The sequence below is a fragment of the Artemia franciscana genome, chromosome 7, assembly GCF_032884065.1.
Source record: "Artemia franciscana chromosome 7, ASM3288406v1, whole genome shotgun sequence".
Classification (NCBI taxonomy): Eukaryota; Metazoa; Arthropoda; class Branchiopoda; order Anostraca; family Artemiidae; genus Artemia; species Artemia franciscana.
Window position 1 is genome coordinate 7,066,698 of NC_088869.1, and position 15,519 is coordinate 7,082,216.

The 15,519-nt window shown below is 35.0% G+C and overlaps 2 protein-coding genes across 2 annotated transcripts in view; one reads left to right on the forward strand and one right to left on the reverse strand.

The window, feature by feature from the left end:
* LOC136028782 (zinc finger protein on ecdysone puffs-like) overlaps nucleotides 1-15,519 on the forward strand; it is a 53,240-nt gene that overhangs the window by 29,025 nt on the left and 8,696 nt on the right. Inside the window, exon 6 of the mRNA XM_065706684.1 lies at nucleotides 2,492-2,593. Within this exon, the coding sequence (XP_065562756.1) occupies nucleotides 2,492-2,593 (102 nt within the window). The remainder of the gene's footprint in view (nucleotides 1-2,491; nucleotides 2,594-15,519) is intronic.
* LOC136028783 (SEC14-like protein 4) lies at nucleotides 8,345-9,946 on the reverse strand (the record flags this gene model as incomplete). Its single annotated transcript, XM_065706686.1, is given in 1 exon segment — nucleotides 8,345-9,946. A coding segment is annotated over 1 exon segment (806 nt), but the record flags the coding sequence as incomplete, so codon positions are not given.

Consider the following 15,519-nt stretch of genomic DNA (forward strand, 5'->3'; position numbering starts at 1 on the left):
CCTTCTCCACCCCAATCTATTCAAAGCTTCACTTTACCCCCTCCCAAAAAGCTCCAATTTCCATTCAATGCTTTCTCACTACCTCTTTCCAGTCTCTAGCTCTCAGAAAGTGAGATAGAACCATGTTTTTCGAACAGCCTGTAGTTTGATACATGGACAGTCAAGCTGGTACCATAAACTTGCCGTTGGAAATTTGGAAAACATCTTACAAATCACCCGTCGTCTAAAGTGCCCACTTTTCAGAACCAAGCTTGGTCACTGTAAATGTTTTTATTTTGGTACTTTAATGAAATGCTCTTTAAGAGCTTACGTGCTAGAGAGATTTCTAATGTTAAGTTTTACTTTACTTTGTTATGCCCGAAAAGCTTGAATTATTCTAAGCTTGAGTCTTCTCATCTTGAGTCTCTCTTGAATCATTTTGTCTTCTCCGATGTAACCTCCAATATTCTAGGTTTCACTCGCAGACTCATATTGCTATTCTTCAAACTTTTTCTAACTGTAAAAAAACAATCTAGCCTGGAAAACATTCCTCTTGAAAAAAAACAATCCAGAGCCTGGAAAACATTCTTCAAATTTTTTTGGAAAATATTGAACAAATTACCTGTCTTCCAAAATGCCCACTTTTCAGGACCAAGCTTGACCACTGTTATCGCTGTAGCCTCCAATATTCTTGTCTTGACTCACAGACACATATTACTATTCCTCCAAGCTTTTTCCAACTGTGTATAAACACCCTGAATATTGGCTATTCTACTTCTAACATCTTCACTGCTCCCACCATCTTTCCTAATAACACTACCTATGTAAGTGAAGCTTTTCATTTGTTCGATCTTTTCATCACCTCTTTGTCTTTAATTATTCCTAGTCCGCTTAACATTAATTGTCAAACTGATTCTTGCGTCCTGAGATTTCAAACCTCCGAAAATTCATTCATTTTGCTAAAAAATTTTATCTAGGGTTTTCCCTAGATACAGGAAAAGATATTTTTCCCCAACAGCTAGTATATAAATAAGTATTGGTCCACCCCAATGCATTCAAAGCCTCCCTCTTTACACCCTCCCAGGAAGATCCCTCTTCCTTTAAATCTGAAAGGAGAAAGGCCTTCAAAACATCAACAAGAACTATCTTCATTGAAGAAAGAGGTACTGGCGAAAGCACGATACAATTCATCTATTAAAAGAATCAAATAGTCAAATACCTTGTGGCAGCGTAGTGGATAAGGCCGGTTCTCTTGATTGAGGGTTTCATGGTTCAATCCCGCATGTCGCAAGGAATTTATTCCTTATATTTACTTTATTATATAATTTTTTCCCATCTCTTTGGATCATTTTCTGTTATTTGTTTCTAATTTGTTTTCTAATTCGATTAGCATTTGCAATCACCATCAGCAAAGCTCAAGGTCAATCATTGGAAAAATGCGGTATAGATCTTAATACAGATTGTTTTTTCCATGGACAATTGTACGTTGCATGTTCGAGGGTTGGTAAACCTGACAATATAATTGCGCGAAGCGCCCCCACCAACTAGATGTTGGGTTGGCGGTGTTGAGCTAGTAATCGATAAAACTTAGGACTAGGGAGCTTTTTTCAATTATTGATCTAAGAGTGAAAATTTGGTCGACGTATCCTCCCTCCCTCCTAGAACCACACTCTTCTACTCACAAAACTTTATTTACAGCATCTCTAAGTCTAACACTATCATCATTCACAACTTAGATACCAATACAGTTATGAAAACTCCTATCTTACCCATGAGAAGCTTTTGGTACAGAGCTCTGAACTTGGCTTCTCCTCTAAGCCCGCGCTCCGACGCGTAGATCCTACTACAACACCATAAGCGGGAACGCAATTCTGTTTTGTTGCATACACAGCTTAGATACCAATACAAGTTTTCTGTTACCAATTAGATACCAATACCAGTTTCCTGTCTCCAGCCGCTAGCATCGCTACCGCGCACTGTGTCCCAAAAATAAATCGAGTTTCCATAACTGTATATTGGTATCTAAGCTGTGCATCATACTAAGCAATTGCTATGTAAACCAAGATAATGCCTCTATCTTATCATCTTTTTTATAAAGGGGCTTAATTAATATTTTCCTGAATTCACTAGGCACTTATCTTTTTACAAAAATCAAATTCATATTCATCAGTAATTTTTCATAGTCATCATAATCTTCGGTAATTTGTCTGACTTCGCAACCACCGTCCTTCAAAATACTTATTTACCACACTACCAGCACCTGAGGCCATATTCTTTAATCCTTTTAGTACTTTCTCTAATTCTTTGTCACAAAATAAGTCTTACTTCACTTCAAATATTGTCACAAACTTTTAATTTTTTTTTATTGCATTCTTTTTTCATTCATTTCCTTGCTTTAACACGTTCTTCAAATATGTTGGCTTTCCGACTTTAAGTTAACATAATAGTTAGGTCTCAGATTAGTAGACAACTTAAAACTATCCTCGAGAGTCAAATATGTCCTTTTTTGCAGTCATTTTTACGACATATTCGTGGTAATAAGCATTTGAGCCTTGTTCGTCGATTAGAAGATGTTTACGAAGCAACTGTCAAAAGTCTTCGCCTTATTTCACAGGTAAGCTTTTTTGTATGCTTTTTTTTTAATAGGTTAAATGACTATTGCGCGCACCTATTGTGTTTTTTTTATTGGGGGGGGGGGGGTGATATAGTTCTTAAACATTGTTTTAATTTTAATTTTGTATGATTTGGAAGAAGGCACTTTTTTTTAAATTCAGAATGAAAAAAAAAATAACCAAAATTAACAACAGATGCAACGATATCAATTTTGTATAATTCTCAGCTTGGGTCCGTATTCTTAATTATCCAGGTTCAAACTCAGTGTTACCATCCCGCTAACAAACACCAAAAAACAAGAAGAACAATAGGAAATTTCTCAAGACAGTGGGAAACAAATTAAATTAGTCCTGGTTGAACTTCGCTGAGGTAAGGATGCTGGGACTGTTTTGAAAAAAATTTCATTTTAGTTTTATTGATTTTATCTTGCTGTAAGTTTTACCTTCTTTTATATTTTTGTATTGCTGAGGACGGCCCTTGGACAAAGGGCCGAAATATTCTAATTAGTTTCACACTGTCTTAAGAAAGTCCCTATTGTTCTTCTTGTTTATGCTATTTGTGATGGAAAGGCAATGTGGTCTTCGTCGCTATTCACTATCCCATTGGAATAAAACTCGCTTATTTTATTCGTCAAAAAGTATTTTCAAAGGACAACAAGTACTATTAATAGTATACAAAGTAGCTTTTACATGTGATTTGCGTCGTGTGACATGCGCATGAACGAAACGGTGTTTCAGTCTTCTCATTGCTTCATATGGTCTAATAATTTTTTTTGTTGGTTAGAATGATTTTTATAATCTTCATGGACCTTGAATCTATTTCTTCTCGTTTGATAAGTTGAAAGATCGAGTTATTTCAGGACATTTTTTTCAGACTTTGGCAATAGCGAAATGAATTGTCATATTCATCAACCCCTCCTCCCTCCCTCCACACCTTAGTATTGATATATTATTTACCCAAAAGCTGCACAATGTCTCCAATTTTACCAGTGAAGTGGCACAAAATTGGCAAGAAAAGGATTTGAGTTTGTGATCACATTTTTTTTCATTGGCCTTCCTAAAAAGCCACTGGTAAAAAGGGGTACTGGTGAATGTCTCTCGAATATTATCAGTAAAGTGGCACAAATTTGGACAGAAGAGGATTTGAGTTTGTGATCATATTTTTTCTTATTGTCCTTCTTAAAAAAAACCACTGGTAAAAAGTGGCTCTGGTAAATGTCTCCAATATTACCAGTAAAGTGGCACAAAATTGGGCAGAAGAGGATTTGAGTTTGGGATCATATTTTTTCTTATTGGCTTCCCTAAAAAAAATATAGAAAACTTTTAGTGTATTCCACCCTATTCGCTTTCTAATAATGCGGAATACGTTAATTTTTTGCTATTTATTTGTCTAAATGGGCCGTGTTCTCCCTCAAGGCAGCAATATACTATATCCATTTGTCTCTACAATTCAATTGCCTGTCGTTTAGTTGTATTGCTGCCCCCTTTCCTCTCTGTCTTTACCAACTCATTGCCTGCCGTTAAGTTTGGACAAACTGGTGAAATGATCCCCTGTCGTATAAATATAGCATATTGTGTGACGCGTCATGGAATATTTAAAGTCCGAACAGGATCTGTAGTATGAATTATAATGGTGCAATAACGGCATAAAAGCTCCTATGAATATAAAACAAAAAGGGAATATGATCAGCTAGGCTTTTCGCTACTTCGAAAGAGTAGGACCAAACAACCTTAATTATAGACTGCCAGAACCGTCTTTATGATTCATTGGTCCAGAGCAGACATCTATTATGATCAACTAAATTTCGGGCCCTGTTTTTCAAATTAAAAAAAAAATAATAATAAATAAATAAAGTAGTAAGCCAAAATAGAAATTGAGACACATGACTTTTGGCTCCTTAACCGTTATACATATTATAAAGTACCAAACGTATTAATATGGCCGAGTTTTAAAAAAATTCATCATTATTTAATTTCAATAAAGGTAGAATTATTTCGTAGAATTGGGTCAACTACGAATAGGATGTGAGATATGGGAAGGGTTGAAAGATACCACTCTATTTTGAAATAAAATTGAGGAGGGGAGTAACCTTATGCTTGTAGGTTATCTAAAACTGTTTCAGCATGAGAGCTATATTAAAAACTCTTAAAACGTGATGAACCTAAGCTCAGTATTCGTCTACTTGACTAATTTTTCCTTCCAGGATTGATTCTTTAAGTTTATAATCTGCAGACGGAGTAAATACGCTTTTGCATTTCAGATCTATTGCCCTTTCAAACTGTTTTTCTTCTCTTAACCATACTTGCCTTCTATGCTCCGAAATACTTTTCACCTTTTAAAAGTATAAAATCAAAAAGTTACGTTGAACCTAAACTTGGCTGAAAATAAGTTTCATGTTCAAAAATACTACAATCTACTATTTTTAAATGCAATTTTTTTTTCTGCCAAGTCACTGTTTTAGAAAAAATAATCCCATAAATGGTGCAAATGTACTGGAGGGTGTAACACCCCTCAAACTTGTTTTTTTTTTATGTATCAAGATTTTATTGCGTTGACGGAATAATGGCAATTTCTTTCAAAATATATTTTGTTTGTTTTTGTTTTATACGGTAGTTGTTCGACAGCTTAAAAACGTAAATTTGAAGTAGCACAAATCCATCCATGCACATCACCTTGGATGTTTGAAGCAGCTCTACACCTACATTTCCTCTTGGATAGTGTGGAATCCCTTCCATTCACGCGCATCCTTAATCACTTCTTTCCATACATCATCCTTGTAACTGTAACACTCTCACATTAGAAGTATATACCAGTTGCCAAATGTTTCTCCAAAACACACATTTCAAAGCGCGTAATTCGGAAAGTTTTCGGACCGTCAGAGCAATAGATTTAGTTGCTGCTTGGCATTCAATCCTATCGGCGCTAAACATTTGGCATTGCGTGTGCGTGAAGGAGGGGTCATGAAGAGTGATGTAGCTTGCGTGGTTTTAGATGTGTTTCTAAAATCTTTAATGGAGAGTATAGGATTTTTCACTACTGTATGTTGCTTCTACTGTGCTCTCTCTCTCTCTCAAACACACGCACTCTGCCTCTCTGAGACAAGATGACATAGACATTTGCACATGCACAAAATTCTTAACCAGAAAATGTTTTTTCAAGGTGAAGTATGGCGCTAAATCATGTCGAAATCTAATGGTCTATACTATATATATATATATATATATATATATATATATATATATATATATATATATATATATATATATATATATATATATATATATATATATATATATATATATATATATATACACTAGCTGTTGGGGTGGCGCTTCGCGCCCCCCCCCCCCCCAAAGCCCCCCCGCGCGCGTAAGTCGTTACACGCCATTGTAGTTGTGTCCCTATGTCCCACCTGTGAATATATATATATATATATATATATATATATATATATATATATATATATATATATATATATATATATATATATATATATATATATATATATATATATATATATATATATATATATATATATATATATATATATGTATATATATATGTATATATATATATATATATATATATATATATATATATATATATATATATATATATATATATATATATATATATATATATATATATATATATATATATATATATATATATATATATATATATATATATATATATATATATATGTTTTTAACTACGTAAAACTTGCGAATATACAACATTCTTTGCTGTCCCATTGTCTGTGCACATAAATAGATTGTCAGGTTTACCGACTCTTGAACATGCAGCATATAATGGTCCATGGGAAAACAATCCGTATTCAGATCTATACCTCATGATTCTAATGATTGCCCTTGAGCTTTGTTGATGGTGATTGCTAATCGACCATTCCTTGTGTCGCCGTCGTCATTTATATATCCCCCTGTGCCCCCGGCGTCCCCTTTGTAGTTGTGTCCCTGTGTCCCGGTCGTCATTTATATTCCCTGTGTCTCGGTCGTCATTTGTGTCCCGGTGTCCCAGTCTGTGATTTCTCTTTGAGTGTCCTGAGCGTCATTTATATTCCTTGTGTCCCGGTGTCCCGGTCGTCATTTATATCCCCCTGTGACCCCCGGCGTCCCCGTTGTAGTTGTGTCCCGGTCGTCATTTATATTCCCTGTGTCCCGGTCGTCATTTGTATCCCGGTGTCCCGGTCTGTATATACATTCGTTTTTTAGTTTTGTTTTTCTCCTTTATTTTTCATTTTTTTCCTTTTTTATTTTTTTTTCTTTTTTAGTTTTTTTTAGTTTTTTAGCTTTTTTAGTTTTTTTATTAGTTTTTAGTTGTTTTTTCTTTTTAGTTTTTTTGTAGTTTTTACCTTTTTTTTTAGTTTTTTTTACTTATGTCCTGGTCGTCATTTATACTCCCCGTGTCCCGGTCGTCATTTGTGTCCCGGTGCTTTGTTGATGGTGATTGCTAATCGAACATTCCTTTTGTCCCGGTCGCTTTCTCTTTGAGTGTCGTCATTTATATTCCCTATGTGTCGGTGTCCCGGTCGTCATTTGTGTCCCGATGTGCCGGTCTGTAATTTCATCGGTTGAAAACATGACGTCAGTCGACACACAAACATGACGTCACCCGACAGACCCACACACACACAGACAACTTATATATTTATATATATATATATATATATATATATATATATATATATATATATATATATATATATATATATATATATATATAGAGAGACTAGCTGTTGGGGTGGCGCTTCGCGCCACCCCAACACCTAGTTGGTGGGGACGCTTCGCCCCCCCCCCCCCCCAAGTCCCCCCGCGTGCATAAGTCGTTACGCGCCATTGTAGTTGTGTCCCTGTGTCCCACCTGTGAATATAGATAGATATATATATATTTTTAACTACGTCAAACTTGCGAATATACAACATTCTTGGCTGTCCCATTGTCTGTGCATGTAAATAGATTGTCAGGTTTATCGACTCTTGAACATGCAACATATAATTGTGAATGGGAAAAACAATCTGTATTCAGATCTATACCTCATTAATCTAATGATTGCCCTTGAGCTTTGTTGATGGTGATTGCTAATCGAACATTCCCTGTGTCCCCGTCGTCATTTATATATCCCCCTGTGCCCCCCGGCGTCCCCGTTGTAGTTGTTTCCCTGTGTCCCGGTCGTCATTTGTGTCTCGGTGTCCCAGTCTGTAATTTCTCTTTGAGTGTCGTGGTCGTCATTTATATTCCCGGTGCCCCGGTCGTCGTTTTTTTCCCGGTCGGTATTTGTGTTCCGGTGTCCCGGTCTGTAATTTCTCTTTGAGTGTCCTGGTCGTCATTTATATTCCCTGTGTCCCGGTCGTCATTTGTGCCCTGGTGCTTTGTTGATGGTGATTGCTAATCGAACATTCCTTGTGTCCCGGTCGCTTTCTCTTTGAGTGTCCCGGTCGTCATTTATATTCCCGGTGTCCCGGTCGTCATTTGTGTCCCGATGTCCCGGTCTGTAATTTCGTCAGTCGACAAACATGTCGTCAGTCGACACACATCTGCATAAGCATTTGAAAGATTATCGAAGAAGGTGTTATGTTTTCAGCTATTAAGGTTATAATAACTTTCAAAATTAGCTTTTTTGCTGAGGAAACGGATATTTTTTTTCCTGAAAATTTATTTCCTTGAACAATTAAATTCCAGCTAGTGCATTTATAATCATGTTCAATTTAGATATTTGTAAATATCAATACAATTTTCAGTTATAAAAATATAGTTTATTTTAAAAAATATAGCTTTAACAGTCATTGTAACATCAATTTCACATCGGTTTCCATTTTTACGTCTTGTTTCATGGAATCAGATTAGCGGTAATCTCTTCGTTCTTCAACTACAATTATTGTCCACATAATTTCATTATTTTCAAAATAATATAGATTACATTCTAATAATTCCTGTATCATCACTGTTATTATGATATCATCATTCCATGACATTTTACGACGTCATTTTTTTCTGTGCTTGCGTCATTTTCAATCAGTTTTTCCGTCACATTTTGTAAATAATATAAACCATGTTCGATCGATCCTTTATAGTTAGTTGTAATTTCCTCGTTGCGATTTGTGATCTGAGTTTAGTCTGGATTCAGCTGAATTAAGTCTAACGCACATCACTTTGGCGAAAATATTGAATGGAATAGAGTACTCGTAGAATCGGTTCTTGTCTTTGTATTCTTTCAACGCTATTTCGTTAGTTACGCTATTTGACCCCATACGATCTTTATTCTTTCATTCTTCCATCTTTATTTATTTGTTTCCCATTTATTTTCTCATTCGATCTTGGCCATTATGTAATTACAAATGAAAAATAAAAATAATAAATGTTATAACAGCTTTTTCCCAACATTAAATTCATTTTGAGCATCCCCATGTTGTTTTGCCATTGTGATTAACTTAATGTATCACAATCATCACCGTGAGTAGTAAATATTTGCACTTCAGTAGATAATAAATATTTTTAACGCTGTTATAGAACCAAATATACGGATATATTTATTGTACATTGATGAGTTCAGGGCACTGGTTGGAAATGTATTTTGAGGGTGGTACTCTTTTACCCATATTCATGCCTAACTTTTTAAGGGCATACTCGTTGCCATCTTGGTCTGTCAAAGCTCCGCCCCACTTTTTGGGGATTTGAGTTTCTTCGAGAGTTTCAAACTCCTGTTGCCATTGGTTTTTATCGCTGCCAATGATTCGAATTTTTTGCACCGTTAATTCGGAAAGGAATGGTTTAACAAAGTTGTATAATACGCTGAACAAGGCTGGTGTATTAAAAATGACAAGCTTGCCTAAAATCTCGGGATAGTTGGCTTCATACATTTGTGCCAAGTCTTTGCCGAAATTCAGTGAAATCCACGATGTGAGGTCTGCAACTTTCCAGTTAGCCAAGTCAACGAATATATTTAGGCGATTGATTTGGGTCTTGTTCTTCTTGGAATTTCTTTCGATAATTCTCATGCTTCTTTCTAAAATCCACGCACAGTAGTTCAGCATTTCTTTATTGGGTACAGATTTCAGAACGCCTCGTATGTCCATGTTGCCGAGCATTAGTATCCACGTTGGATTTTTATCAATATCTTCGCCAAGAAATCCTAAAGGGATATGAGATCTGGCGATGGAAGTTGGTATCCATGTGTCTGTAAGTTTATCGGCTCCAAACTTTTGCCTCCAGTGTGTATGGGCTTTTAACATGTCAAAAGCTTTGTCGATGTCAAAGTCTCGGGCAATTAACCATCGGACAATATACGCCTGATTTCTGTATGGCAGTTTCAAGTCCTCTACTTCTTTGGAAAACTGAAAAAAAGAAGTTTTTAGTTCGTGGATACCAGATAATGAGGGGGGATGACTTATGATATACTAAAGTGGACTGTGAAAAAAAAAAATTAGAATTACAAATCTAAATTCAATCTTGTTGCATCGTCAATTTTCTTTGGGTCTTGTGAAAGCTAGCGGAGTGTGAAGTGCTGTATCTGGTCAGCTAACATACACACTACTTTCCAGGGACGGACACTGGGGTGGAGGACTCCCCCCCAAAATTTGAATTTTGGGGACTTTCTATTCAAATTACCAAATAATTCCCCCCCCCCCCTCCCTTCTATATGCTTGATTTCTGTATGGTAGTTTCAAACCCTCTATTTCTTTGGAAAATTGAAAAAGGATCGTATTTTTATTTCATGTGTAGTAAAGGGGTTGTTATCAAGATTTAGTGATACTTAAGGAACACATAGAAGAAAGGGTTTAGAACCACTGATCCGAATGAAACCGTAATGTATAGTTGTTATTCTTCAACTCTTGAGACAACAAGAAGGTGAATATTACCAAAAAAAAAGCTTGTCCCAAATACCAAAGAATTGCTCATTAATCAATTTAAAACCGAGCTGCGTGTGGGGTTGCTTGGTAGGTATACCTTTGAAATAGATTGAGACTGATGGAATAAATATTGACAATAATTATTTTTTTTTTTTTTTGCTTCGGGATCATGATATTATGTTGTTTTATTGTGTATGATTTATTTATGTACGTTTTTTTTCTCGGTATACGGTTTCACCCTTCTGCTTATTATAGATTAACTTGTTATTTTTTTTGTTTTTATTATTTTTTCTTCTATTTTTTGGTCTTTTTTGTTGGTAGCACACCCTCACAAGCGATGCTTTTGGTGTGCTACCGATTGATTTTGTCTCTGTTATTTCTTTTGGATAATAAATTAATACTACTACTAATACTACTACAATGTCGCTAGCTGTCAAAATAGGAAGTTTTAATTTCACATTTGCAAATTTTTCTTGTACAAGGCAATGAATTGAATATTTCTTTCTGACTATTATGATGAAGTTATGATGCTTATGATGCATCCTCTCAAGTGGCAAAATGTTTTGTTGGCAAATGTCTCTCAAGTGGCAAAAGTGACAATTTTATTGCTCAGAGTTTTCTCAAGTCAAATTCAAGCGCAATCGCAAATAATCACAAAATTAAGAAAAAAAAAATTAAAAAATAACATCCAAGTGGTTGGCGAATAAAATGTAGAAACATTCCTAAAAGATGTCAGGTCTGGTTGTACCATATCTTGTCTACAAAAGTGAAGAGACGTTACAGTGTCTTAAGAACGTGATTTCTGAATCATTCATGCGAAAAACAATTAAAAAATGATTTTAAAATTTAATAATTAACAATATTCAACTAATAACTAATGCAAAAAAATACTAATGTCAACAACAACTGACAATTAAAGAAATTGAAACACTAATCATAACTTGAAAAGACATTAAAAACTTCAATTAGGAACGTGTGCCAGCGCGAAGCCGACTTTTATACGAAAGGAAGTATTTTCTTGGCGAAGATTTTAAATTTGTAAAACATTGACACTCGGAGAAGGAAATGTGAGAGGCCATGCCATCAATAAGCATAGTTACTAGTTTCTGACTTCAATACCAAGTATTTTTGTTCATATAGTATATCATATAGATTAAATTGTAAAATTTAAATAAATCACCTCGTTTTGTTTATGAAGTATGACAGATTGCTAAAGATTTGTCTTTACGGCAGTCCGCCGAGGCCCCAAAAAAAAAGTCATCATCGGATGGAGTAGAAAGAGTTAGTAAGCTAGGACTTAAAGGAAATGGGAACTTTGGGATAGCGTATCGAGGGAATCTTTGGATAGTTCGGGATAGGGATAAGCGTGCGTAGCGTGTTTGCCTCAGGGCTTTTGGTGCTGCATTGAGTTCTTAGTAGTAGTGTCAAAGTAAGCCTTAATATTGCAAAATTTTTAGAAATGTATTTCTTTGAATTTTTAATTTTTTTCTTGTTTAAAAGTTATATTGCAGTAAATTTCATCATTCATATTTGATGCTTAAAATATATATTTCAAATTGTAAAGAAAAATGAGATGTTTTCTGCGCTTTTCATGATAGTACGAGTTGAATCAAAATGTGAAGAATTTGCTACAATTATAATAGCTTCTGACTGATCAATTAGGGGGTTACAAACTCACTACTAACCAGTTACAACTTCTGTCACAACTTCCAATTAGCTAATTCATTCATGGAATTGTTAAAACATTTTAACTGTTTTTGTAAAAGTATTTATTTTTTGAAATGAAAATTTTTTTTTTTTTGAGATGGTGCGAAGCATAAACATCGTTATCATCATCAGAAACATCATGGAAACAAATTAGTAACAAATTTGCGAAGGTTTCTTCGCAAATCATCTTAAATTGATTCTTGTCATGGTTACCTTTGTTTTTTCTTTCTGTTTTTAATACTTGGAAAAATCAGTGTAACATTACTGGTGGAACAAAAAACCAAATTTTAGTAGGAAAGACCTCCTGGGGTTTAAAGTATTTTGATCACTGAACATGGTTTATTCAACTCTTTGATGATCCAAAAATTACTCATTTGTAATACAGGAAGCAAGTATCCAGGAAGCAAATACAGGATGCTATTATTATTGTCAAAAGTAATGATAATGGTATCATTTAACATTTTTTTTTAAACAGGTAAGATCATTGAACATTGTCAGAACAAGTGACGCAATGAACATTATTAGTACATATCCTTTTCAAACACAGATTCCCAGAAATGTCATATACTAATGGACATATCATACCCGCGGAAGTTGGATACTTGTGCCACAACTTTCTATGTCACTGGATTCCGGAAGCCAAAGTCTACGACGCATGAATTTCCAGTGTTCTTTAAATCGTTTCTCAGAACCTCTTTCCACCCCATTCGAGAACAACAAACTTTTTATTTAATCCTAGATGTATGGCCGAAAAAAAAATAATCGAAAAACTGGACGTATATGTTGTTAAAAAGTGACTGAGAAAAACATTGATTTAAAATGAAGGAACTTTGAAAATCTTCTTGATAGGATCCTTACTTTATAATGTTAATTGTGTTAATTATATGGAACACACTCAAGAAGTTCGCTGAATGTACGATGTGTGAAAACCGGTTTCATAGCCACAAGGAAAAATAACGGGTGACAGAAATCATTGGACTTGTATAATTTGGGCTATATATTTGCACATTAGAGGGGTGGGGGTAAGGTTAGGTTTGGCTACTTACCCCATCACACCCCCCTAATGTGCAAATATCGAGCCGAAACTATATTATTATATAAACTAGAGTATTATATTTCCATCATATTTTGGCATATTTCATTTGGATTAACCTAACTTCACTTCTTGGATGTGTTCCGTATAGATACTTATCTGTTATAGCTGCAGCACTCAAGAAGTGAAGTTAGGTTAATCCTAATGAAATATACCTAAGTATCATGAAAATATGATACTTTCGAAACAAATTTGAACTATATATTTGCACATTAGAGAGGGAGGGGGGTAAAGTATAGCGAGTGTGGATGCAAGAATTCGTTAGCCACAACTATTCCGCATATTATGAAGTAAAAATTGTTTTCTAGCTTCACGCTGTCAAAATACTTTACCTCCCCCCCCCCTATGATGTGTAAATAGGCTATACAGCCCAATTATGTAGTTCTCTCACACTAAGCTGAAAGAAACTACAAAAATAAACCGATTCTGTCAGACCAAGAACTAGTGTTATACCTATAACAGATAAGTACCGAAGGGGTACAGATAAGTACCCCTTCCTGTCTGTTGGCCCTGGAAATATAACTTACGAGTTATTTACGGTCATAGGTGTTAGGGTCAATACATGACTCACTCGCAACACAGTTTTTCCTTACATCTTCAAACTCCAATTATTCAAAACTCTTTTATTACAGAAAATCTGTTATGATTCCAGATTAAGAAGTTCTCGGTCAGTCTTTGGGGGACTCCTTTTCCCTCGAGTATGAGTTTGTGTGGCCAGGAACGCTTGCAGGGAGGGGAGAGGTGGCCTTTGTGTCTCTTGGAATCAACGTTTCTTTAAATTCCCTTGCAGTTTCTTGTATTTTCCGTAAATACTTTTTTGTTGATTTTTTTTTCGAAGCTTTCGCACTCGAAATACATTGTAATGTCAATAAAAGAAAAAGGATTTATATAAACCAAGTGAAGAGAAAGACGTTGCAATAAGTTTTTTAACTGCAAGTAAGGAGCGACATTAAAACTTAAAGCGAACAGAAATTATTCCGTATATGGAAGGGGTTGTCCCCTCCTCAACGCCCCGCTCTTTATGCTAAAGTTTTACTCTTTATCACAACTCTACTTTTCAAACAACAAAAAACTTTAGCGTAAAGAGCGAGGCGTTGAGGAGAGGACAACCCCTTTCATATACGGAATAATTTCGGTTCGTTTTAAGTTTTAATGTGGTTCCTTACTTGCATCTTAAAAAAAAACTTGTTTTTTTTTCAATTCAATTTCTGAACGTTTTGAATTCATGCATGTTTTGATTTTGGCTCACCGTGCATGAATAATTAAAACGAAATTTATATATATATATATATATATATATATATATATATATATATATATATATATATATATATATATATATATATATATATATATATATATATATATATATATATATATATATATATATATATATATATATATATATTTTGGTAAAATGGCTTTCTCATAATTTTGATCGAACAATTTTGAAAAAGGGGGTGGGAGAGGAGGCCTAGTTGCCCTCCAATTTTAGGGTACTTAAAAATGCAACTAGAACTTTTTTTTTACGATTTTTTTTAGTAATAAATACACGTAACTGTAACATAACGTACTTCTATATTTGTATATTTTTACTACGTATATGACGGGGTTTGCCCCCTCGTCAATGCTGTCAGGCTTGTCATCGTCAAGCTTGAATGTTGTCCCAATTCTTTAAGAATGACCCCTGAATCACAAAGGCCGTAGAATAAATAGTTGAAATTACTGAAAATACTCTAGCGTAAAGAGCAAGGTATTGTGGAGGAGACGACCCCCTTATATACGTGATATTTTCTGTTTGTTTTAAGTTTTAATGCTGCTCCTTGCTTCCAGTTGAAATTTTTTTATTTATTTTCTCATTGTTTTTTTTTAAATAATGCTAGAAAATCCTGCGCTCCCTTCATGGAAATTCTCTTCCCTCGTGATAATTCCTCCATGGAAAGATCCTTCCATGTATCTTTATGTAACTTAAACCTATGTATAAACAGTGGTCAAACTTTGTAGCTTGCAGCCCCTCCCCCGGGGATTGTTGGGAATTAAGTCGTCCCTAAATACATATTTTAGGTTTTTCGATTAAGCTGAACAAAACGGCTATCTCAAAATTTTGACCCGGAGACTTTGGAAAAATAATGAGCGTGGGAGAGGGCCTAGGTGCCCTCCGGTTCTTTTGGTCACTTCAAAAGGGTACTAGAAATTTTAATATCCGTTAGAATGAGCCCTCTCGCGACATTCTAGGACCAATGGGTCGATACGATCACC